We start from the raw sequence: 24,441 nt of genomic DNA, 5'->3' as shown, positions 1-24,441 counted from the left end.
TTATCGTACATCTGGCTTTCATCAGAGACTGGGAAATAAATACGATGGCGACTCGATAACAGGTTGCCAGTTCGTTGGTCGATTCTCGTGTGATGCGTCGTTCCCTGTTCCGATTAAAACCGGTAATTCTAAGTTCCGCTCTAGTTCTCGAGAGTCCCTGTGAATCCCGTCTCCTTGTCAAGATTCCTCTAGTTTCCTGCTCTACGTTTGAGCCTCCCCAACTGAGTCGACGTGCCAGTGTCCAGCGCTTGGGTTCTCCTCCGTCGCCCTCCTGTAACAGAGATATTAGCAGCCTACTCACTCGAGTCCAGTGTAATATTCTCCTAGCTGCAGAGGATGATCGAGGATCCACAGAACCGCGGTGTTCGGGTGGATACCCTTCACAGGGAACGCCTCCGTGTGACTTTGTTTCACTTGGGGAGGCTCAAACACGGGCAGCCACCACACGGTGTTTGACAGTTCTGGGCGGTCAGGGTCCAGTGGCGAGTAATGAAAGAAGATTGTGGTCTCTGCGCTGCAGCAGACTTACTCCATCTTCACTGCCATATTATGTGTCCTGTTTCTGTTCCGTGTGGCCCCCTTCCTTCTTCGTTCTCCTTCCCCCCTCAATAGCTTTTCACTCAATTCTTCACCCCTCTAACTTGCACAATTTTTCCACTACCAGATCCGACAATGTCGCACTCTGAAGGAATGTACAATTCGACGCTCACTGGGAATCTCTCCTCCTACAATTTCACGGATAGTCGATTCAGCATGGAATGGGGAGCACGTTCCGTCATGTCAATGGTTATCATCATCCTCTCCATCCTACTGGGCGTCCCGGGCAACGGCGCAGTCATCTGGGTGACCGGCTTCAAAATGAAGTCCACTGCCCACACTGTGTTCTTTCTGAACCTGGCTGCGGCTGACCTGATGTATTGCCTACTTCTCCCCTTCCTCACGATTCACATCTCCGAGCATTACAGTGGGTACTTCATTAACATCAACGTGCAATTGTGTATATCAATTATGTACCTAAACGCTTTTGCCTGCGCATTTCTGTTATGCCTGATCAGCATCTATCGCTGCCTCGCTGTTACACGGCCCATCTGGATCCAGCAACATCTGAGACTCGCATGGGTACGTGTGACCTGCTTCGTGGCCTGGGTCATAGCCATCGCCATGTGGCTGGCTATACTCTTCAGTTGGTATCCTTTCAATACTATACCTATTGTGATGGCCTTCTGCTTCTGCCCCCCCCCCCTTTGTGATTATGGTTATTAGTTACACCGTCCTTGGCTGGAGGCTGCACGGGAAAAGGTTCGGTAAGTCCTGGAAGCTCATACGCCTGATCGTGATCGCAGTCGCCGCCTTTGTGATCTGCTGGCTCCCCTTCAGTCTCTGCGTCCTCTTAATACGTTTCAACATAATTGTTCCTGTGGACAGGTACAGATTCACTCAAGCCCTGGCCTCATTCAACAGCGCCCTCAACCCTCTTATCTACGTCTTCGCAGGCAGCGACTTCCGTCAGATCTTCAAGCGCTCCGTGTTTGCCTCGCTCCAGCTGGCCCTCACCGAGCATGAGCTACAGGGTGAAACCCCGAACCGCAATCCCACCTCAAATAGGAATGTCTGACGGAATAGCTCATCGGCCCTCAGCCGACCAGTATCTCCTGACCACAGACACAGTGGACGGTCGGTTACAAGTATGATCGGCGTTCGATGCTTTCCTGCACTTTTATTCTAAGAACATAGAGCGTAGAACAGTATAGCACAGGCAGAGGCCATTCGTCCTGCAATGGCCGGGATCAATTAAATCAGTAAATTAATGGCCAATTAATCTAATCCCCTCTGCCTATGCACTGTCGATATCCTTCCATTAAGCTCATTTTGCCGATATAAACATCTCTATAAAGACTCTAAACTATCTGTGTTTACCACCAACCCAGTCTGCGCAACACCAAGCACCCATCACTCTGTGTGTAAACTATTTGCACCTCGCATATCATTTGGAATTACGCCCTCTCCTCTTAAATGCATGCCCTTTGATGTTAGACATTTCAACCTTGGGTAAATTATACTCTCTGTTTGTGCATTTCATAATTTCCATTCCGATATAGCAATCGCTGACTTCCTCCAGTTGATGGCATGAAAATTGATTTCTCAAACTTACGATAATGCCCTCCCTGCTATACAACTCCACATCCCCTATTTTCCTTTCTCACCTGTTGTGCCTTCTGCCTTATCTTTCTTTCATGAGCTTCTGTCCTCTTCCCTTTTCGAGCCTTGTATGTCTTTCACCAATCATCTTCCCAGCTCTTTACTTCATCCCTTCCTTCCCGGTTTCAAGTATTAACTTGTATTTCTCTCTCACCTCTCCCGACCTTTTCAATCTACTCCTCAACTTTTCCCGCCCGTTCCTGCCGAAGGTTCTCAACCCGAAACGTCGACTGTACATTTTTCCAAGACGCTGTTTGGCCTTTTGTGTTCTCCAGAAATTTGTACGTTTCTCGGATTTCCAGCATCTGCAGATTTGATCCTTTCCACATCTACTCTGTCTATGCTGTTCAATTTTCGAAAGGTTTTAATGACATCCCATCAAACCTTTTGAATTCCAGAAAGTACAGACCCGGAGCTATCCAACGTTCCTCGTATGATATCCTTTTCTTTACCGGAATCATCCTTCTGAACCTCCTTTGAGCCCTCTCCAGTGCCTGCACTTCTTTTCTCAGATGAACAGCCCAAACTGTTCACAATACACAAGTGAGGACTCACCGGTGCTTAAAAAGCCTCACCATCACATTCCTGCCCCTGTATTCCAGAACTCTTGAAATGAATATTAACATGGCATGTGCCTTCTTCACCACCCGATTTTACCTCCAGTTTAACCTTTATGTGTTTCCTTCGCATCTCCGATTTTCTGATTTTCTCCCCCATTTAGAAAATAGTCCATACATTTTTTTCTGCTACCAAAGTGCATGACCATATATATTTCATTTGCCACTTTTATGCCCATTCCCTGAATCTGTCTAAGTCCGTCTTTATCCTATCTGTCTCAACTCTAATTCCAGCTCCACCAATCTTCGTATCATCTTCAAACTATTCCATCATCTAACTTATTGATATACAGCATAAAAAGAAGCGTTCCCGGCACCAACCCCTGCAGAATACCTCTATTCACCATTTTTTTTTTGTATCTTAAGCTTCCTGATCACCTCCGGTTTATTACATAAACCCAATCCAAAATAGCTGATCCCACAGTAGGCTTATCGACAAACTGTTCTACAAAAACATCTCCTAGGCGTTCAACAAACTCATTCTCTTGAGATTCATTTCCAACCTGATTTTTTCCACCGACCTGCATGTTGAAATCTCGCATGACTATCATAGCATTGTCCTTTTGACACGCCTATTCTATTTCCTGTTGTAAGCGGTGGTCCACATCCCAGCTACTCTTAGGGCGCATTAGTATCCCTTCATCAGAGTCAGTTTACCCTTGCAGTTGCTTAACTCAGCCGACAAGGATTGAACATCTTCCGATCCTCTGTCACATCTTTCTTCTGAATTGATGCCATTCTTTACAAGCAGAGCCGCCCCACCCCCTCCGCCTTCCTTCCTATCCCTCTAATACAATGTGCAGCCTTGGATATTTGGCTCCCAACTGCAACTTTCCTTCAGCCACGACTCAGTGATGAACAGAATATCGTACCTGAGAATTTGTAATAATGCAACAGGATCATCTACCTTATTTCATAATCTGCGTGCATTGATATACTACATATTACGGACTGTATTTGCTACTATTTATAATTCTGCATCTCTGATGCACTGACAGTCACCCTGCTGACTGCAATTATGCCCAATCATCTGCCTGCCTTTCCTGACTGTAAACTATTTTTCTTTGGTTTTTCGTTCTTGCCATCGTCCTATCGCGAGTTTTTAGAATCTCCATCAATCCAATACTTAACGTATATCAATGCCATTTGCCCAGGATACAGGTTGTCTTTGCGAACCTATCTGAGGGAAAGCACTTCAGCAAAGTGAATTTAGCTGAGGTCTACCTATAGATGGAGATGGAAGATGAGTCCGAAGTGTTTCTCAACATAAATACTCACAAACATCCTTGCCACTGTAATATGCTTGTTTCGGAGTAGCATCTGCACCTGTTCTCCGGCAGAGAGCTATCGACCAGGTACTGCAAGTCTCCCAGGCAGTTAGGTGACATCATTGTTACCGGTAGAGATGACAATGAACATCTCCAAAGTCCATGACACCTTTGAAAAGAACAAAAAATTTGGGGATCGGAGTACGACACATATCCTTTTCACCGAATATGCCCAAAATTAGGACCCCGCGATTAATTCTAATTGGGAGTGCACTAAGTACCATGGAATCCCCGGGCCTATCAAAATAAATTGAACAAGTCCAAACAGAAAGCACCGGATACGCATCACAAAAAGCGAGTCACTCGAGAAAAAGAAACATGAAGAAGTGTAATTCTTTAACATGTCTCGTCAAACAAATCCACGTGCTCCAGTATTCTTAGAGCTCAACACTTTCCGGAACCCTGCAGAGTCCCGAAGAGCAGGTGACACTGGCAAATCTCCATAGATGTACTGTGGGGATCATTCTGACTGGCTGCATCACCATTCGGTGTTCAGGGCCAGTACAGAGGATCGCAGCGAAATCTAATGGTGTCAGCGACAGCTCCCAAGAGAAACAATCAGGAATCGTCGGTCCCGAAACAACAGCAATCGGACCGGGGTCGGCGGTCTCTCCCTACAGAAGAACTGTATTTGTGTGGATAATCTCCTCTTACACAGATGAAAAGGCGTTTCCCATTTTCTCAAATTAATGTGATTGTTGGACTGTATTTTGTATGAGTTTCCTTCAGTTTTTCCGTGTTTCTTTCTTGTGGCCGATTGGCGGGGGGCGCGGGCTGAACTGTTAGTTGTTGTTTGTGAGCGGCTCCGTTGGGTTATTCGATTGTTATTTTGTTTGTTTTTTTTTACTGCGGGCGAAGGGGGATAATGGGTCTGCGAGTTTTGTTTCTTTTCTTTTAGGTGCCGGGAGCACTGGGGGAGTCGATGTGTTTTCTTTTATCAACATTCATGTTCTTTCTGTATTTAATGGCTATCTGGAGTAAACAGATATGAGACTTTATTCATGCATGCTGTTTGCCCTGGGGTTGAGCACTGGAGAATAGGGCGGGGCCACGAACATCTGAAGCGTCATCCAGCCGACGCCGATTTTTAAATACTTGGCTTCTTTCTCCTCAGTGGCAGGTCCCAACAGCTCAATGGTATCTCCCGTTACAGCGCTCTTCCATCCCTACCGCTCCTACTCAGTGGTCGCGCCCGCGCCTCCCCCCCAAACATGGCCACGAGATAGGTGGCCGTTGCCAATATCAACAACCGGCTTTACTTGTATCCTTTGGTGGATACACCTAGACCAGGTGCTTCGGCACACTAAAGGAGCTGAGAGGTCGGGCGGAGTAAACGCCAATTCACCCGTTTGGAAAGCAGACGGCAAACAAGAACACTGCATGAGCCGCGGCCATTTTCCAGAAGTGGAAATATGCGGTAGTTGTAGGCTTCTGGGGAATGTAGTCTAAAAAACTATTGCTAGAGGGTAAGCTCTGTGTTGCGGAGGATGTTGGGGAATATAGTTAATGGGAAATACTCAACCGCGCGTGCTCTATAGTTATTGAGCTCTTTGGGAGTGCTGTAGCCTCCTGTGAGTTCTAGTTTCACAATATTACAAGGTCTCATTGGCTTCTGCACGTTAAACTAGAAATGCCCAGTTACTTTCAGAAGACTCTTGGCAGTGTGAAGGATCGGAGGGATCCTGGAGTCCGAGTCCATAGGACGTTCGAAGGAGCTGCGCAGGTTGACTCTGTGGTTAAGAAGGTATACGGTGTATTGGTCTTCATCAATTGTGAAATGGAAGTTAAGAGCCGAGAGGTAATGCTGCAGCTATATCGGACCCTGGTCGGACCCCACATTGAGTGCAGTGCTCAATTCTGGTCGTTTCACTGCAGGAAGCATGTGGAAGCCATAGAAAGGGTGCAGAGGAGATTTACAACGTTGTTAACTGGATTGGGGAGCATGCCTTATGAAAACAGTTTCAGTCAACTTGGCCTTTTCTCCTTGGAGCAACAGAGGATGAGAGGTGCCCTAATAGAAGTGTATAAGAAGTTGAGAGGCGTTGATCCAGTAGATAGTCAAGGCTTCTTCCCAAGTCTGAAATGGTTGCCACAATAGGACACAGGTTTAAGGTGCTGGGGAGTAAGTACAGAGGAGATGTCAGGGGTAAGTTTTTTTTTTACGCAGAGAGCGGTGAGTGCCTGGAATGGTCTGCCGGCCACGGTGGTGAAGGCGGATACGATAAGGTCTTTTAGAGCTATGGGTCACCCTAGTGATTTCTAAGGTAAGGTCATGTATTGTGCTGGAGGATTTCTATGTTTCTGTTTCACTGTGAGATCCAACAAGGCCGGTATGTATCCCATATTCCCAACAGCCCTCCAGAAAGATGAGGGTGAACGGCGCCCTTGAATCGCAACAGTCTGTTGAAAGCGGTGGCTGGGGCCGAGGCTGAGGGTTCAGAACCGTTGACGGTGATCGATATGATTTAAATTGGCCATGATCGAATGGCAGAACAGACTTGATCGGACGACTGGCCTACTCATGCCTTAGGGTCTTATGAAGTTGGGCTAGCGGATGGATCGGAGATGGGGGACCCAGCTGGTGGTAGTGTTCGATGCTCCCCCTCGCGGGAAAACATCAGGGCTATGAGACAACTATGTGAATTGTGCGAGCATACACTGTCCGCTAGTGCTGGAGAGTGGTGTTAAACGGCATGGATGGGATGCCGAATGAGTGACAGGTGAGGATTTACCTGTCAAGGTTGTTAACCCTGAGCTGTCCCAAACCTAGCGGACTGGTCGATCATTCTCAGTCTGGGGTCTATCCTTTGACTTGTAGGCATGGGTTAACCTAACGAGACCCAAAGCATAAACCTCTGACTCCAGCCGACATAGCTCGCTGGGCCATTAAGGCAAGCAATCCACCGAACGGAATGACTCTCTTCTTGTGGTCCACTTGGAGGGAGGTGTGGTAAAGCGAAATGGGTCAGGGAGGGGGCAAGGCCATATTCATTGACTCAGTGAATGTGTGGAGTCGGCTAAGGTATTAAAAGGCATGAGAGAGTTGTCCCAGTGATGGGCACTGCAACAGCAACTCCTCAGATCAGACACCAAGTGAATTCCGCTATACATTCTCCCATCCCATTTTCCCGTGGTCAGACACAGAATGAAGGGTCCTCCGAATCGTTCCTTCACACATTACCCCAGGCAGACCCACAGTGAATCTCCCTCCACATTGTCCCAATACACACTCCCAGGATCAGGCACAGCGTGAAGTTCCCTGCATACCCACTCCATGGGTCAGACACAAATTGAAGCTCCACTTACGCCATCCCATCTTCCACGACCAGCGTCAGTCACAGCAAGTTCCAGTGAGGAAGAAAGCACTGATTGTCACCATGCACTGGCTATGAAACTCTTGTTAATATACTGATTCCGATTTCTGCAACATTCATGGATTCACTAAATATAGTCTTAGACTATATTTTTCTGTCTGACTGTATTTGCAGATATCTTATATGCACTTACTAACCTATATAACCTTTTGTTATGTGTTTATGTTGGTATTATATTTTGTACCTTGACCCCAGCGTAACGCTGTTCCGATTGGCTATATTCAAGTATGTTTGATTAACAAATAAATAAAACTATCAAATGTGGATGCAAAGGCTCATGGCGTCGTATTAAACGTTAGGCAACGTAATTCCAAAGCGCCGTCACCCTAGAGACAACATCTCAGGGATTCTCCTTCGCGGGCCCTCGGCCTAGCCATATTGGCAGGGACGGAAATGGAGCTTTTTCAACGAGGGTGTCCTCCCCCTTTGCATCAGGGACCTGGAGCGGAGACTATTGCACAATGCGTTCAGAATACAGAATATTGAACAATGAAACACAAGAACAGGTCCTAGAGCACACCATTTCCCGATAAACCCGACTCCGACCTACATTAAACACTTTAAATTTGATGAATATCCCTTCATTACATTCCATTTTATACACCATAGGACGATCAGACAGAGAAGCAGAATGAGGCCATTCAACCCATCGGGGACTCTTTACCAATCCTTCATGTCTGATTTACAATTCCCCTCAACAACATTCTATTCACAATCTACGACAGCTTATCTCAATCGAGCGCTCAACACCCTCCTGGGTAGCGGAGATACCTATCGACCAAAACAGCTGGAAGACCTGCAGTAGCCTGCAAGTCACCCTTAGATACGGTGTAGCACCTGGTTAGATCTCCCGATCAGTGTCACATGAAGCCGTGAGAACAGGTGGTATGTGTAGCGGGTGTATATCACAAATCATTAATGCGACCTCTGACGCCAGGCAGACAACCTCTGAAGGACATTGATAATGGCTGGGCTAAGCCATCTTGTAAAGATACAGGCCAGAAGAAGGAAATTGCAGACCACTTCCGTAGAAAACTTTGCCATGAACAATCATGGTCATTAACAACCATGAACAACCATGATACTGCATGTCATACTCGAGGGCATATAACGAACGAATGCACAACCTCCTCCTCAAAACCACCCAATGACTTGAAAGCCTTGAGTGTCCACCCGGGGAAAGTCAGTTGAAGTGTTTAGGAGGTGAGAGTGGAAACTCAGGGTGTTCAGGGGTACGGTGGACACTTTGCTGAATGATAATGGTCCATAACATAACAAAGACATGGAACCCCTGACTCAACACATTCCTGCGTCTCGTAATTACATTCAGCGGCTACTTAAGTAGATAATTCCTGCAACTAACAAAGTGATCACTGCGTGTATTATCTGTTCATATTCTTTTGCAACAGTGGCCCATCCAATTCGAGGTTCGAGATTCTCTTCTGCACACACTGTTATAACACGTGTTTAATGAGTTGCTGGCCACTGAATGTATGTATTCCAAAAGCAAGCGAACCAACATTATCCACTGATGCAATGTGGAATTTGGCCTCCCTACTTTATACAAAATAAGCATCCTCTCCAATTGTGCTAGCACTTTCTGGTTGATATGGACTTAAACACCTGAGAGTCTTCCACATATCATTGCTCCCCTACTCCACCCACTTATTGCAAACGTACCTCTGTCATTTTTCCTTTCAAAGTGGAACTCCATATACTCGACTGCATGAACCCCGATAAGCCGTTTCTTTGCACATATTTGCGATTGACCTACATCCCGACGACCCTGATGACAATACACTAAGTGGTCACTTTATTCGGGTACACCAGTACACCAGTGCCTTAACAGAAATGTCTAATCACCCAATCAAGTGGCAGCAAGTCAGTGCATAAAAGCAAACTGAGTGTGAGAATGTGATTTAAAAATACTCTGAATTTAAAACATCTGACATTAAATGGACAATTTAAAACATCAGACGTTAACTGTGCCTTTGAAACCTTTGATCAAACATCAGAAGATTTGAAACTTTAACACGTTAAAAGGTCATTTAAGTTTCTTTGACTTAATTGATTGTTGGTGGTTTGTGTATATTGATACTGCTGATCAGCTGGGGATTTCACCCACAGCAGACGCTAAACTTTCCAGGGAATGGTGTGAGGAACAAAAATTTTTGAAAAAGCAGTGAGAGTCTGTTCTGAAGGGAAAAATAAACTTACTGCTGTGAGACGTCACAGTAGAATAGCAAATCTCGTTCAAACTCTCAGGAAGCGGATCGTCGCTGACTGTACGTCAATAATCCATATGGTCCACTCGTTGACTTTGTGCATCTCTGATATTTGACTGACCCCCACACCTTCACCACCAGCCCCCTCAAATACAAACAGTGGAAAACCACACACTGGACGGAATGACTCTTTTCACATTTTTCCTGTCCAGATTTTCATTTCCGAAACATCCCGATGACAGCTGTGACCATATTCCCAACTATCCAACGTTACTAATAACTTTCTATTTTCTAAATGTCAACAAATTAACCCATGAGCCCAGCTCAATTTTAGTCCAAATCCATTTAAGATGTCAAAAGGAGCAGAACTCCGAACACCGTTATTTGCTCAGCTTCCGCCAGGAAGACATAGCTACACCCGGACCTGCGATTGTCTGTGGGAAAGTCAGATCTGATACCAAGAATCCGAATTCAAATTTCAACGTTAATTTATTAACAAGGTAGATGTCACCGTCTACAACCCTAAGAATTTTTTTCAGAGTATTCACAGCAAATACACAGAAACAATATACAATCAATGAAAAGCTGCATACCAACAGACAGACCAATAACCAACAAGTTGTGCAAATACAAAAAAGGAAAGCAAAATAACAATGAAGAAATCAACATAAATATTGACAACTTGAGTATAGAGTTCTTGAAAGTGACAGCTTGACTGATCCGTTCAGTGTTGGGGTGAGTGAAGTGATCTAGTCTGTTTCAGGAGCCTGTGAAGGTCGGCGGGTCGCACAGTTACAGATTGGCATGTATGATTGTCTAGGCCAGTGGTCCCCAACCACCGAGTCGACGACCGGTACCAGGCCGCAAATCATGTACTACCGGGCCGCGAGAGAAATGATATGATTTGGCGATATGAGACGATATGAGTTAGCTGCACCTTTCCTCATTCCCGCTCACGCACTGTTGAGCTATAAATAACTGACCAATCATACCAAATAACACATAAAACCTAAAATAACACTAACATATAGTAAGAGCATAAATGACATGATAAATACACATCCTACATAAAGTAGACATAATGTACGTACAGTGTAGTTTCACTGAACAGAATCGGCAAGACTAAGGCAACACTGAATTGCTGAGTTTTCCAAAAAAATCTGCACTTTGACGCATGCGCACATAGGTTCCCGCGCGAGGCCTCATGGTCATGGTAGTCTTTTTCAGGGTAAACACAAGTGTCCCGTATTTGACTGCTACTTTTATCCCTTATTTGGGAGTGAGAAAGTTGGCAACCCTACCTGAATACCCACCCCCACCCCACTACCGTCAGCCGGTCCGCAAGAATATTGTCAGTATTAAACCGGTCCGTGATGCAAAAAGTTTGGGGACCCCTTTAGTTCACCACTTATCACTTCTTTATTTCATCCCTCCCCCTCCAGGTTTCACATATCGCCTTGTGCTGCTCTACCCACTGTCCGCAACTTTTCAATTTATTCCTCATCTTTTCTTTTCTTTCGGTCCTGTTGTAGGGTCTCAACCCAAAACTTCGACTGTATATTTTCCCAAAGATGCTGCCCGGCCTGCGGAGTTCCTCCAAAACTTTGTACGTTTTGCTTGGATTTCCAGCATCTGCAGATTTTTCTCCTGGTTGTAATGGGAGACAGCTGTCTACATCAGCTCGGTCAAAGCCTTTCAATATGCGAAAGGTTTCAATGAGATTCAATTGATTCTTCAGTATTCCAGAAAGTAGAGATCGAGAACAATCAAACGTTCTTCGTATGATCACCCTTTCATGACCGAGATCATCCTGGTGAACCTCTTCCGACCCCTGCAGAAAACCACTAGTCACCGGCGGCCAAACAGAAACGGGTCCTTTTATTCCGACTCGCAGTCTCCTTCTAGTTCGCTAATACACTAACCATGCCAGTAACTTTCTTGTGATACCATGGGGACTAACCTTCGTAAGCAGCCTCATGTGTGGCAGCTTGTCAAAGGCCTTCAGGAAGTCCAAATACACAGCCTCCATTGCATCCACTTTACAAATCCGTCTTGTATTCTCCTGTGTCGACAAGTAACTTCCTTTACTCCTTTGAAATACTACTACATCAGACTCTACTTTCGTCCTATCAAATTTCAAGTGAGTTCAACTCCTAAGGGTTCTTTTATCTTAAGCTCCATTATTATCCCCAGTGTAGCTCATCCCCTAGTAGGTTGAACGGGAAACTGTCCGAAAAATTCATCTAGTGGGCATTCAACAAACCCACACTCTTGAGCTCCATTTCCAACCTGATTTTCACAATCCACCTGCATGTTGAAATCTCCATTGACCTCATAACATTGCTCTTTTGACATGCCTTTCCATTTCCTGCTCTAACCTCCCAACTACTGCTGGAAGGCCTGTGTATTACTGCCTTCAACCCTTGCAGTTGCTTAACTCAACCCACAAGGATTCAACATCTTCCAAACCTATGTGACATTTTTCTACTGATATTATACCATTCTTTAACAGCTGAGCCACGCCACCCCCTCCGCCTACCTTCTAATCCCTCCATTCCAATGAGTAGCCTTGGACATTTATCTCCCAACTACACCCTTTCATCAGTTCAACGATGGCTATAATATCGTACTTGACAATTTGTCATAGTGCAACAGGATCATCTACCTTATTTTATATACTCCGTGCATTGAGATATAACACATTGAGGACTGTATTTGCTACCATTTTTGATTCTGCACACTTGATACATTAATACTCACCCTTCTGGCTGCAAATACATCCAATCATCTCGCTGCCTTCCTGACTGCACGCTATTTTTGTTTGGTTTTTTTTTGCCATCGTCCTACCCCGAGTCACTATCAATCCACTACTTGAGGGATATCAATGCTATTTTCCGAGGATGGAGAATATCTTGGCGAACTCTTCAGGAGAGAAGCACTTCAGCAAAGTGGTCTTAGCTGAGGCTTACTTGTAGATAGAGATGGAAGAAAAGTCCAAAATGTTTCTTGCCATAAATATTTACAAAGGACCTTATGGCTTAATAGGCTTGATTTTCGACCTGCACGTGCGCTCTGCCTAAAAGCTATGGATGAGCTGCTGCGAGGTCGCCCTGGCACTTAGATTACATCATTGTTGTCAGTACGGACGACAAGGAATATCTCCAAAGTTTCATGACAGCGTAAAAAAAATTAATGTTTTGGGTCTGTGAGTACGACACGTGTGTAATCTTTAAACCAAGCATCATTTACAGTAAACCTCTACCCACTGTGTGTCATTTAGATAATTAATTTGGAATTCAAGGGGATATGATGTCACCAATCACTCCAGCAGTCATCATGTCTGCTGTCAATGTTGGAACAATGTTAAAGGAGGTTACAGACTCCCAATGCAGAGATGGTGACCAGAGTTTATTCATCAAAATTCCAACAGAACATCAGTCGCTTGGCCGATTTTCACTGTGAGACGTAACATGCCCAAAACTAGGACCCCGGAATTAACTCTATCTGGGCGTCCACTAAAATAATACAAGTAACATGGAATTCCTGAGCCTCTCAATATAAACTGAACAAGTCTAAACAGAAAGCGCCGGATACTGCACCGCAAAGAACGAGTCACTCGAGAAGGAAAACAAGAAGAACAAGTCTCGTTAAAAACAGTTAACAAATGCAGATGCTCCAATACTTCCAGAGCTCAACACTCTCCGGGACAATGCACGGTCCCGAAAAGCTGGTGAAAATGGCAAATATGGATAGATGTACTATGCAGATCATTTTGACTGGTGGCATCACTATCTGGTGTAGAGGGCCCAGTATGGAGGATCGCATCGGAGCGGTTGGGTTCAGCGACGGCTCAAACAGAGACAGTCAGCAACCGTCGGCCCCGAATCAGCAATATTAGGACCGGGGTCGGCGGTAACTCATTATGGAAGGGCAGAATTTGTGCGCAGGCTCTCCTCTTACGCAGATGTAAAGACATTTTCCATCTTCTGAAATTAATTTGATTGATTATTAGACTGCATGTTATATTACTTTCCTTCGGTTTTTCGGTGTTTCTTTCATCTGGCTGATTGGCGGTGCTGGGGGGGGGGCGCTGACCTATTAATTTTTGCGTGTAGGAGGAGATACTGTCCGTTTTCCTTTCTACATGTGAGGGCTCGGAAACGTTATGTGGACAGGACTGGACCTCGAGTCGAGAGAGTGGAATGGGTCAAGTTGTTTTATGGGAAGGATGTAATAGAGAAATGGAGGTCATTTAAGGGTGAAATTATGAGGGTACAGAATCTTTATGTTCCTGTTCGGTTGAAAGGAAAGGTTAAAGGTTTGAAAGCGCCATGGTTTTCAAGGGATATTAGAAACTTGGTTCGAAAAAAGAGGGATGTCTACAATAGATATAGGCAGCATGGAGTAAAGGAATTGCTCGAGGAATATAAAGGATGTAAAAGGAAACTTAAGAAAGAGATTAGAAAAGCTAAAAGAAGTTACGAGTTTGGTTTGGCAAATAAGGTGGAAGTAAATCCGAAAGGCTTCTACAGTTATATTAAAAGCAAGAGGATAGTGAGGGATAAAATTGGTCCCTTAGAGAATCAGGGTGGTCAGCTATGTGTGGAGCCGAGGGAGATGGGAGAGATTTTGAACGATTTCTTCTCTTCGGTATTCACTAAGGAGAAGGATATTGAATGGTGTAAGGTGTGGGAAACAAGTAAGGAAGTTATGGAACCTATGACAATTAAAGAGGTGGAAGTACTGGCGCTTTTAAGAAATTTAAAAGTGGATAAATCTCCGGGTCCTGACCGGATATTCCCCAGGACCTTGAGGGAAGTTTGTGTAGAGATAGCAGGAGCTCTGTCGGAGATCTTTCAGATGTCATTAGAAACAGGGATTGTGCCGGAGGATTGGCGTATTGCTCATGTGGTTCCATTGTTTAAAAAGGGTTCTAGAAGTAAGCCTGGCAATTATAGACCTGTCAGTTTGACATCAGTGGTGGGTAAATTAATGGAAAGTATTCTTAGAGATAGTATTTATAATTATCTGGATAGACAGGATCTGATTAGGAGTAGCCAGCATGGATTTGTGCGTGGAAGGTCATGTTTGACAAACCTTATTGAATTTTTTGAAGTAGTTACGAGGAATGTTGACGAGGGTAAGGCAGTGGATGTAGTCTATATGGACTTCAGCAAGGCCTTTGACAAAGTTCCACATGGAAGGTTAGTTAAGAAGGTTCAGTCGTTAGGTATTAATGCTGGAGTAATAAAATGGATTCAACAGCGGCTAGATGGGAGATGCCAGAGAGTAGTGGTGGATAATTGTTTATCGGGATGGAGGCCGGTGACTAGCGGGGTGCCTCAGGGATCTGTTTTGGGCCCAATGTTGTTTGTAATATACATAAATGATCTGGATGATGGGGTGGTAAATTGGATTAGTAAGTATGCTGATGATACTAAGGTAGGAGGTGTTGTGGATAATGAGGTGGGTTTTCAAAGCTTGCAGGGAGATTTATGCCGGTTAGAAGAATGGGCTGAACGTTGGCAGATGGAGTTTAATGCTGAGAAGTGTGAGGTTCTACATTTTGGCAGGAATAATCCAAATAGAACATACAGGGTAAATGGTAGGGCATTGAGGAATGCAGTGGAACAGAGAGATCTAGGAATAACAGTGCATAGTTCCCTGAAGGTGGAGTCTCATGTAGATAGGGTGGTGAAGAAGGCTTTTGGAACGCTGGCTTTTATAAATCAGAGCATTGAGTACAGAAGTTGGGATGTAATGTTAAAATTGTACAAGGCATTGGTAAGGCCAAATTTGGAATATTGTGTACAGTTCTGGTCACCGAATTATAGGAAAGATATCAATAAATTAGAGAGAGTGCAGAGACGATTTACTAGGATGTTACCTGGGTTTCAGCACTTAAGTTACAGAGAAAGGTTGAACAAGTTAGGTCTCTATTCATTGGAGCGTAGAAGGTTGAGGGGGGATTTGATCGAGGTATTTAAAATGTTGAGAGGGATAGATAGAGTTGACGTGAATAGGCTGTTTCCATTGAGAGTAGGGGAGATTCAAACGAGAGGACATGATTTGAGAGTTAGGGGGCAAAAGTTTAAGGGAAACACGAGGGGGTATTTCTTTACTCAGAGAGTGATAGCTGTGTGGAATGAGCTTCCTGTAGAAGTAGTAGAGGCCAGTTCAGTTGTGTCATTTAAGGTAAAATTGGATAGGTATATGGATAGGAAAGGAGTGGAGGGTTATGGGCTGAGTGCGGGTAGGTGGGACTAGGTGAGATTAAGAGTTCGGCACGGACTAGGAGGGCCGGAATGGCCTGTTTCCGTGCTGTGATTGTTATATGGTTATATGGTTATATGGTTTGAGACTTTGTTGATACAACTTTTTTTTTACTGCGGGCGAAGGGGTGTGGATATTGGGGTCTGCGAGTTTTGTTTCTTTTCTTTTTCGTGCCGGTTGGCGTGGGGGGAGTTGATGTGTTTTCTTTCATCAACAACCATCGTCTTTCTGAATTTAATGGCTATCTGGAGTAAACAGATATCAGAGTTTAATCATACATACAGATAATTAGGAGGTAATAAGACAGATAACAATGATACAATTAAGTAGTACTGTGTCAACACCCACCATTGTAATTCCCCATGTCAAAAGATGACGTTATAACTTCACGCAGTGGGCCAACCTCTGCTGTTCACCCTGGGGTTGAGCACTGGGGAAGAGGGCGGGGCCGCGAACATCTGAGCCGCCACTCAGCCGACTCCGCGTTTTAAAGAACTTGGTTTCTTCCTGCAGTGTTTCCCTTTCCTCCTCAGTAGCAGGACCCAACAGTACCACTCAGCTCATTTGTATCTCTCACCATTGCGCCTCTGCTAACCCGACCGCTACCACTCAGTGCCTCCAACTCAAGCATGGCGACGGGAGAGGAGCCTTTCCCAATAGCGACAACCGGCTGCACTTGTATCTTTTGGTTGGTACACCTCGACTGGGTGCCTCGGCACAACAGAGGAGCTGAGGGGTGGGGTGGAGTAAGTACCAATCCACGCGCTAGGAAATCAGACGGCAGACCCGAGCACGCGGCGACTGTCCTGGTGAAAATACGCTTTTGGTGGAGGATCCTGCTGAATGTAGTCTAAAATGTTGTTCCGTACAGGGCATGCTCTCCATTGTGAAGAATCTTGGGAAATGTAGTACTGAGGAATACTTCAACCGCGCATGATCTATAGAGGATAGGGTTAATTTCAGAAATTAACCACGTGGCCTCTTTAGAAATTTATCTCAAAAATAAAAGGAAAAGTTTTGGTCTTCACTGTTTTCCGAGTAAATTATTATCTCATGATGTCAACACCTCAACTTCCTCATATTGAGCTTCTTGGAACTTCACACACAGAGTGTCTCTACCGAGGTGGACTAACTCATCTCTTCGCTCATTCGGAATAAAGACCCCACCTTTGCTAAGTCAATATCCAGTTTCCGCACAAAAAAACAATTCCTCTATTTACCTCGAGCACCCGAGGAATTCCACCGTCCGTCGCTGTGTAGGTCCTGTTCAATATTAGTTCAATGCGCTCAAGTGAATTTAACGTTTGAGTGCAAGTATCCAAAACTGCTGAGGACCGGGAAGGAGCCGGAGGTTCCAGAGAAAGCTGAGATGAATTTCCAGAAGAAATTCAGATAACAGATACAGAGATAGTGCAGACTGTCAGAATCGCTTTCCCATGGTGGGAACAACATTGAGACGAAGGCTTATATTTAACTTGAGGAAATGAGATTTAAGTCGAATATCAGGGACAGTTTATATTAATGTTTAATTCAATTTAGTGATACAGCCCAGTAACAAGCCCTTCCGCCCCGCCCAATTATGCCCATGTGATCACTTAACATATTTGAGCCTCAAGCCTTCTGCGGTTGATAGGCTTGTCAGATGAGGAAAGTTTGATGGTCCTGGGCTTCTCACTGAAATTCAGAAGAATGAAGGGTGATTTCATTGAACCCTGTCTATTGTTGAAAGCCCTCCATAGGGTCGATCCGGAGTAATATTTTTTCGTATATTGGGGCAGGCGACACCGCCGCAGAATAAAGGGCAGTCCTTTTAGAGGGGAGATACTGAGGGATTTCAAGCCCGGGAGTGGTGAAAATGTGGAATTCAGTGCCACTGGCAGCTCTAATTTTACCTGCTTTTAAGGTGAAAGAATCTTGATTGTCAGGCATGCTGGGATACGGAGACTGTCGCAGAAAATGAATATGCCGGAGCAGAATCGATGGGCCAAATGTCCGAATTCTGCTCATATATCTTATGGACTTATATTGGTGAAAATGGGAAAATGGTAGGCATGGCATGTACGGCCAAGGGCCTTTTACTGCAGTGTATCTGCACAAATACTGGTAGTAATAATAGTAGTAGTGCTAGTAAGTACAGTAGTGCTAGTAAAGATACTAATGATGGCAGTGGTAGAAATAGCTTCTAAGATTATGAGAACCAGAGCTGGAGTAGACAGACAGTATATTTTCCCAAGTGTTGAAATGCCCAGTACCATAGTGCGTGCCTTTATGTTGAGAGGGGGTAAGATCAAAGGAGATGTGAAGGGTAAGATTTTTTTTCACAGAGTGCGCTGAATAGCTGGAATGCGCTGTAAGAGGTGTTGGTGGAGGCAGACTTATTTGACACTGATAAGAGACGTTTGGATGGGCACATGAGTGTGAAGGAAGTGGACATTGTGTTAGCAGACGCGATCAATCACGTTGGCCATGCGATGACTAATTTAATTGGATCGGTATAATATTGTGGACCATTTCTGTGCTGTATTCTTCTGTGTTCTTATAGGACTCTGCAACCGTCCTGGGCTCACTTCGGTAGTGAGGGTGGCTTCGAATTTTCCACAGTACTGTACTTATCAAGGTAGTCCGGAGAGCTCCTTTGTGAATCTGGAGGGCGGAAGCAAAGCTTGTTGGGAATGATGAGGGTGAAGCGTCAAGGGAACGATGTGCGACAGGTGCCAGAGAAGGATTGCCAGGGTCGGTGTTGGGGATGGTTGCTGGCGTGGGTTCAGGCACGCATAGCCCTAAGATACCAGCCAATTAATTTGATTCTAAACAATTGGTTTATTGATCATTACAGAATGACTCTTTGATGCTTCCCGTTTCCTTCCCTCTCCGTTCCCCCTTTCCAAGCTTTGATTTCATTCTCCAAGCCCTCTTCCCAGTCTCAGTCCACAACCAGAACCCATATCTGATTCGGGTTTATCGTCACTCATATCTGACATGAAATATATTTCTCTTTTGGTGATAGTGCAATACATAAAACTACTAAAGTACTGTGCAGTTTTCGACCCTTCCGGACCAACGAGCCGTACTGCCCAGCAACACACCTGCTTAACCCTAGCCTATCCACAGGAAAGTTTACAAAGGTCTATTGACTTATAACCAGTATGTTTTTGGGATGTGGGAGTTAAGCGATGTACCCGGAGGAATCCCGCACGGTCACGGGAGCTAATATTAGTGGTAGGAATAGCTTGCTTACTCGAGTCCAGTCTGATGTTCTCCTGAGTGATTGTCTATCGGTGGGTCCTCGGCTGGCTGTACAGATTGATCTAGGATCCACATAACCGCGATCTGAGGGTGGATTCCTCAAAGGAGAACACCTGTGTGTAAATTTGCTTAACGTGGGCAAGCTAATGCAAGGGAAGACCCCACACGCCCCTTGACAGATCGAGGGCCTGGGCTGGGGCGGTCAGGGTGCAGTGACGTTCTGGTGTGTCAGGTTTCTGTTCTCTGTTACAACCCATCCAAACTCCCCTTCGTCTATTTCCCTCATCACTCTCGCGTTCCCTCCTGCATTCCCCGTCTCTCCATTCTGCAACCGTCTCAATTCCACAATATTTCCTACACCAGACCTAGCCCAGGCCCTGTGTCCGTGTCCAGCTTCGTTTCTCCCCGCTTCTGTTTTGCTCTCGCCTGGATTTCCCTCTGATCAATCCTTTCTTCCCGACATCCCATGTATTCTTGATAACCTTTGTCGAGCTTCTAGTACTATAGAGTCTGTGTCTTCCATTTGGGTCCGCCCCCTTGCAACATTTCCACCGCAATCTCCCTGAGGTTCCTTTTTCTATTGTAGTATACTGAATTAAAACGCTAAGTTAATTAATGCCCTCGGAGAAAAAAAAATGTTGCAAGGAATTATTTCTCCCTGTACACATAAGCTCCAAAAGGGCAACTGCTCTCCCTTGTCTACATCAGTTATTTCTAGGTCCATATCTTGGCTGTATCTGTACCAATATACACTGAGTGGCCAATTCATCAGCTCTACGAGGGGAACCCTGTGTGGCCTTCTGCTGCTGTAGTCCAGCCACTGAAAGGATCGACGTGCCGTGCATTCAGAAATGTTCTTCTGCGCACCGCTGTTCTAACTTGCGGTTATGTGGGGTACTGTCTTCTTCCTGTCAGCTTGAACGAGGCTGGACATTTTCCTGTGAACTCTCTCGTAAACAGGACATTTTCAACCACAGAACAGAATGGTTTTTTTTCTCACTCATTTCTCTATAAACTCCAGAGACTGTTGTCCGTGAAAATCTCATTCAATCCGCAGTTTCTGTAATACTCAAACCACACTGTCTGGCCTGAACCATTATCCCACGGTCAAAGTCACTCAGATCACATTTCCTCCCCATTCTGATGTTTCGTCTGAACAATAATTGAAAGTCTTGACCATGACTTCACCCTTTTTTGCATTGCCTTGCTGCCAATTAATTGGCTAATAAGATATTTGCATAAACGGGTAGGTATACAGGTGTACTGAATAAAGTAGCCATTGAGTGTACAGAACACTGTCAAAATATCTCATACACACACGTTTAAGAATCGTGCGAAGTGGAGATGAGTTGAAAGATAATGATTTGTTGAGTTTTTAAATATCACGATAATGCTATGAAGAGCATCAAACAGTAAAAAGAAAGAAAATCAAATCAATATTTGTGATTACCACCCTTTCCTTTTAAAGCCGCATCGATTCTCAGACTTGTCAACGCTAAAAGAATACATCAAAGTTACAGAAATCCGATTTGACTCCTTAAACCATCCCGGACAAAATAGTTAGTCTGGCAGATTATAGGAACGGCTTTCTGTCCAAACTGGAGTGGAGACTATGGTGAACTCCAGTAATCCAGAGTGCAAAGAAAATTCGGCTGCAGGATCTGTGATGATCTGCCTTTCACCATCAATCCAATACTGACAGTAGATCAATACACTTTGATCAGGATAAACCATTCTGGAGGAAAACACTTCAGCAAACCGTTCTTAGCTGAGGCCTACATAGCGATGTACACGGAAGAAGAGTCCAACGTTTTACTCGCCAAAACCACCTACAAAGCCCCTTATGTCTAAATAGGCTTGTTTGTAGAGTTGCATCTGCACCTGCAGTCTGTCAGAAAGCCATGGACCAGGTGCTGGAAAGCTGCTGGGGAACTTAGATTACATCATTGTTAGCGGAAGGGATGACAAGGAACTTCTCCAAAGTCTCATGACAGCTTTAAAATAGATGAAAATATTGGGGGCTCTGAGCACGACACCAGTCTGAATTCTTTCAACCAAGCATCCTTCAAAGGTGGCTGCTGTTGTTTGCAGAATCAGTCCACACCATCATGGGCAGAAATGCGGACGTCACCAAGAATATCTTCAAGATGACTGCATGCATCATTAAAAACCCTTACCACCCGTGGTCAAGCTCTTTTCTCGTTACAACCAAGGGAGAAGCGGTACAGGAGCCTAAAGATCCACACTCAGTGATTCAGAAAAAAACTTCTTCCTTTCCGTCATCTGAGCAGCCAACGAAGATGACCTCACTAGTTCTTTTTTTATTTTACACATTAATTACGTATTTTGTAATTTGTATATGCTACCACAAATCAACAAATGTCACGACAACTACATTGCGGTGATAATAAGCGAGATAAATCGATACGCTCGACTTTTATTGTGCCAACACCCACCATTCTAATTCCCCATGTCAACAAGTCCCGTTACAATTTCACGCAGAGGCGAACTCCGCCGTCCGTTCTACTGGGAGGAACAGGGCAGGGACGTGGGTCCACGAACATCTGAAGCCACAACCCACCCGGCCTAGCTCTATAAAGGAATTTCTTCTTCCGCCAGTCTGTACCTTCGCTCCTCCCTGGCAAGTCCAAAGAGCACCCTTCTGACCAACGGCATCTGCAGCCACCGCGTCCACCCAAACCCACCGCCCCTTCCCTCAAAGGTCGCGCCCGCCCTTCCAACCCAAATATAACGGCGGAAGAAGAGGCGGTGGACGACGGTGACAACCAGCTGCGTTTCTATCTATTGGTTGATGCATCTTTACCGCCTGCCTCGGGGCGGGGGAGGACATAAAAAAGCTACGCTCAGGGTGGGACAAAGGCGGATCCACACACCGGGAAAACAGTCGGCAGACACAAACACGACGGGAGCAGTGGCGTCGATCTTCGTGTAGTACGCATGTGCACTGTCGTGGAGGCGCCTGGGGAATGTAGACAAATTGACTATATCCTCAAATAATTTTAAATCAGTTCTTTTTTCGTTGAACTTCTTGTCCTTCCTGTTCTGCTATGAATAGCAGCATCCTCGGGTAACAGGACAACGTGTTGTACAGAGACAGTGGCGTTACGCCATTGGCATTTGGGGCAGCATTGAAGGTCCTCCGTCTCTGGCAGTGTTCATCATCGTCTCAGTAGCTTACTCTCGGTTTTCACTACTGTTAGGCATGCAAGGTGGGGAATCCGGAATGCCATCGCGCTCAGATGTAGAAGGATTCTTCACTGCTGTTTCTATAACAGTTTTGTTTTACTAATCAGGGTAGACCCTTTGCTGAACTCCCGAGTCTGGAGGACCAGTGGATCACTCTTAGTCTCAGATCTATCCCGAGATTTCTTTGGCATGGGTGAACCTATCAGGACCCAAAGCATCAAGGCCTGACTACAGCCAAAGTAGCTCTTTGCGCGATTGAGGCACACAAGCCTCCAAATCCCGCGACGAGTTTCTGGTCCTTTTGAAGAGATGAAGAGATTAAAAGAAAAGGCGGCGGGCGTCGGGTAAATCCTTCTCCGCCGGGCTAAGGTGAAAGCTAAGGAGTGTTTAAGGGCTGGACAGAGACGGGAACACAGACAGTGACGGCAGTACAAAAGCGACTCTCAAAACAGGGGAAAGGTGAAGTAGTCAGCTCCAGAATCCGGATGCTTTGGACCTGGCATCTCACACACACCCACACGTTCCAGTCAGCTTTGTGGAGGGTGAGAATGGAGCCGCGTACCACCCCTGAATGACAGCGTGTGCGGGTAACAGGAAAGCGTGGCGTACAGGAACACTGGCCTGGGACACAGTTCCGAAGGAGAGGGGGATGCAGGAACGGAGATGTCAGAGATCCGTATACGACTCCATCCTCCACAGCAACCTCACCCAAATAACACAAGAACTAAAGGTGGCCGATATACAAAGCAGACGGGGAAGAGAGCCCCACAGGGCAGGTGGGAAGACACCGGCCTTTTCCGGTGAGGGAGAGAGCAGGACCTCAGACCTGTTACTTCCACCAGCAACCAGCTTTCTGACACAAGCTACGGCGCAGACTCACTACTCAACTGTCTCACAAACTCTAACAGGGATGAAGGTAGAGCAGCGATGGCTGACATTTCTGGAATTTATCAGAAAGGAAATGATCCACTTAGCACAATACGGATGTGTTCTAAAGGCATGGTGACAAAACCGTGGCTCAAAAGGGAAGTCAGGGCCAACATAAAAAACAAAGCGTGAGCTTATCATAGAGCAAATTAGAGGAATGTGAGAGTATTTCGAAGCTGTTCCAAACCAACAGAAAGTCGTGATGTCTGTATGCATTTCAGGAGGATACAGAATATAAAAAACAAATATTTAATGTTCAGTATTTATGACTCAATGCTAGGGTCTCACTTGCACTATTTTGATAGTTATTGGCTCACTATCTCAGACGAATATGCTGATTCTGGAAAGGGTTCACAGGAGATTCACGAAAACCTTTCCAGGGTTGAAGGACATGAAAAATGGAAAGCGTTTGATGGCTCTGGACCTGTGTTCACTAGAATAAGCGTGGGCTGATTGAAACGTATCGAACAGCCTTTATCGGGTTGCTGTGGAGAGGAGGTTTCCTTTAGTGGAAGAGTCTAACACCAGGGAACACAGCATCAGTAGAGGAGTGGCCTCTTGGAACGGAGTTGAGCAAGAATGTCTTTGGCCAGAATGCAGTGAATCTGTGGATTTCGTTGACACGGGCAGTTGTGGAGGCAAAGTCTCTTGATATATTTAAGGAAGAGGTTAAAAAATTATTGAGTAGTCAGGGCATGAATGGATAGGGATACGAGTGAATATAGGACAATGGGACTGAGAGAAAATTTGGATCCGTGTTGATGAGATGGTGGAGCAGAATTAATTGGTTAAATGGACTAACACGGCTCCTATATAGAATAGAAAGGAAAGGGAAGGAGGTTGGAGGGGAGGAGGGGGAGTAAAGGGAAGGAAGATAAGCCGATCGTTTCCCAGGTCTGATGGATGGATGGCGATGCATTCACACTAAACTCTTAGAGCCAGGCATACCGCCCCGTCCTATTACACATTTTCCAGGCTGAGAACTGACTCGACAACCTCCGCATCACACATTCCCAGGATCAGTCACACAATGAAGATCCTCCAA

The 24,441-nt window shown here is 45.3% G+C and overlaps 1 protein-coding gene across 1 annotated transcript; it reads left to right on the top strand.

The window, feature by feature from the left end:
- Positions 1 to 672: 672 nt before the first annotated feature.
- On the top strand, positions 673 to 22,115 carry LOC140715718 (C3a anaphylatoxin chemotactic receptor-like). Its single transcript, XM_073028089.1, has 4 exons — positions 673 to 1,187; positions 1,426 to 1,527; positions 1,763 to 1,799; positions 21,882 to 22,115. Exons 1-4 carry the CDS (start codon positions 673 to 675, stop codon positions 22,113 to 22,115), a joined length of 888 nt encoding a protein of 295 aa, XP_072884190.1.
- The last annotated feature ends 2,326 nt before the right edge of the window (positions 22,116 to 24,441 follow it).

The sequence above is a fragment of the Hemitrygon akajei genome, chromosome 24 (genome assembly GCF_048418815.1).
Source record: "Hemitrygon akajei chromosome 24, sHemAka1.3, whole genome shotgun sequence".
In the NCBI taxonomy this organism is placed as follows: Eukaryota; Metazoa; Chordata; class Chondrichthyes; order Myliobatiformes; family Dasyatidae; genus Hemitrygon; species Hemitrygon akajei.
The sequence above is the reverse complement of the archived record's forward strand: the minus strand, read 5'-3'. Positions and strand labels throughout refer to the sequence as shown.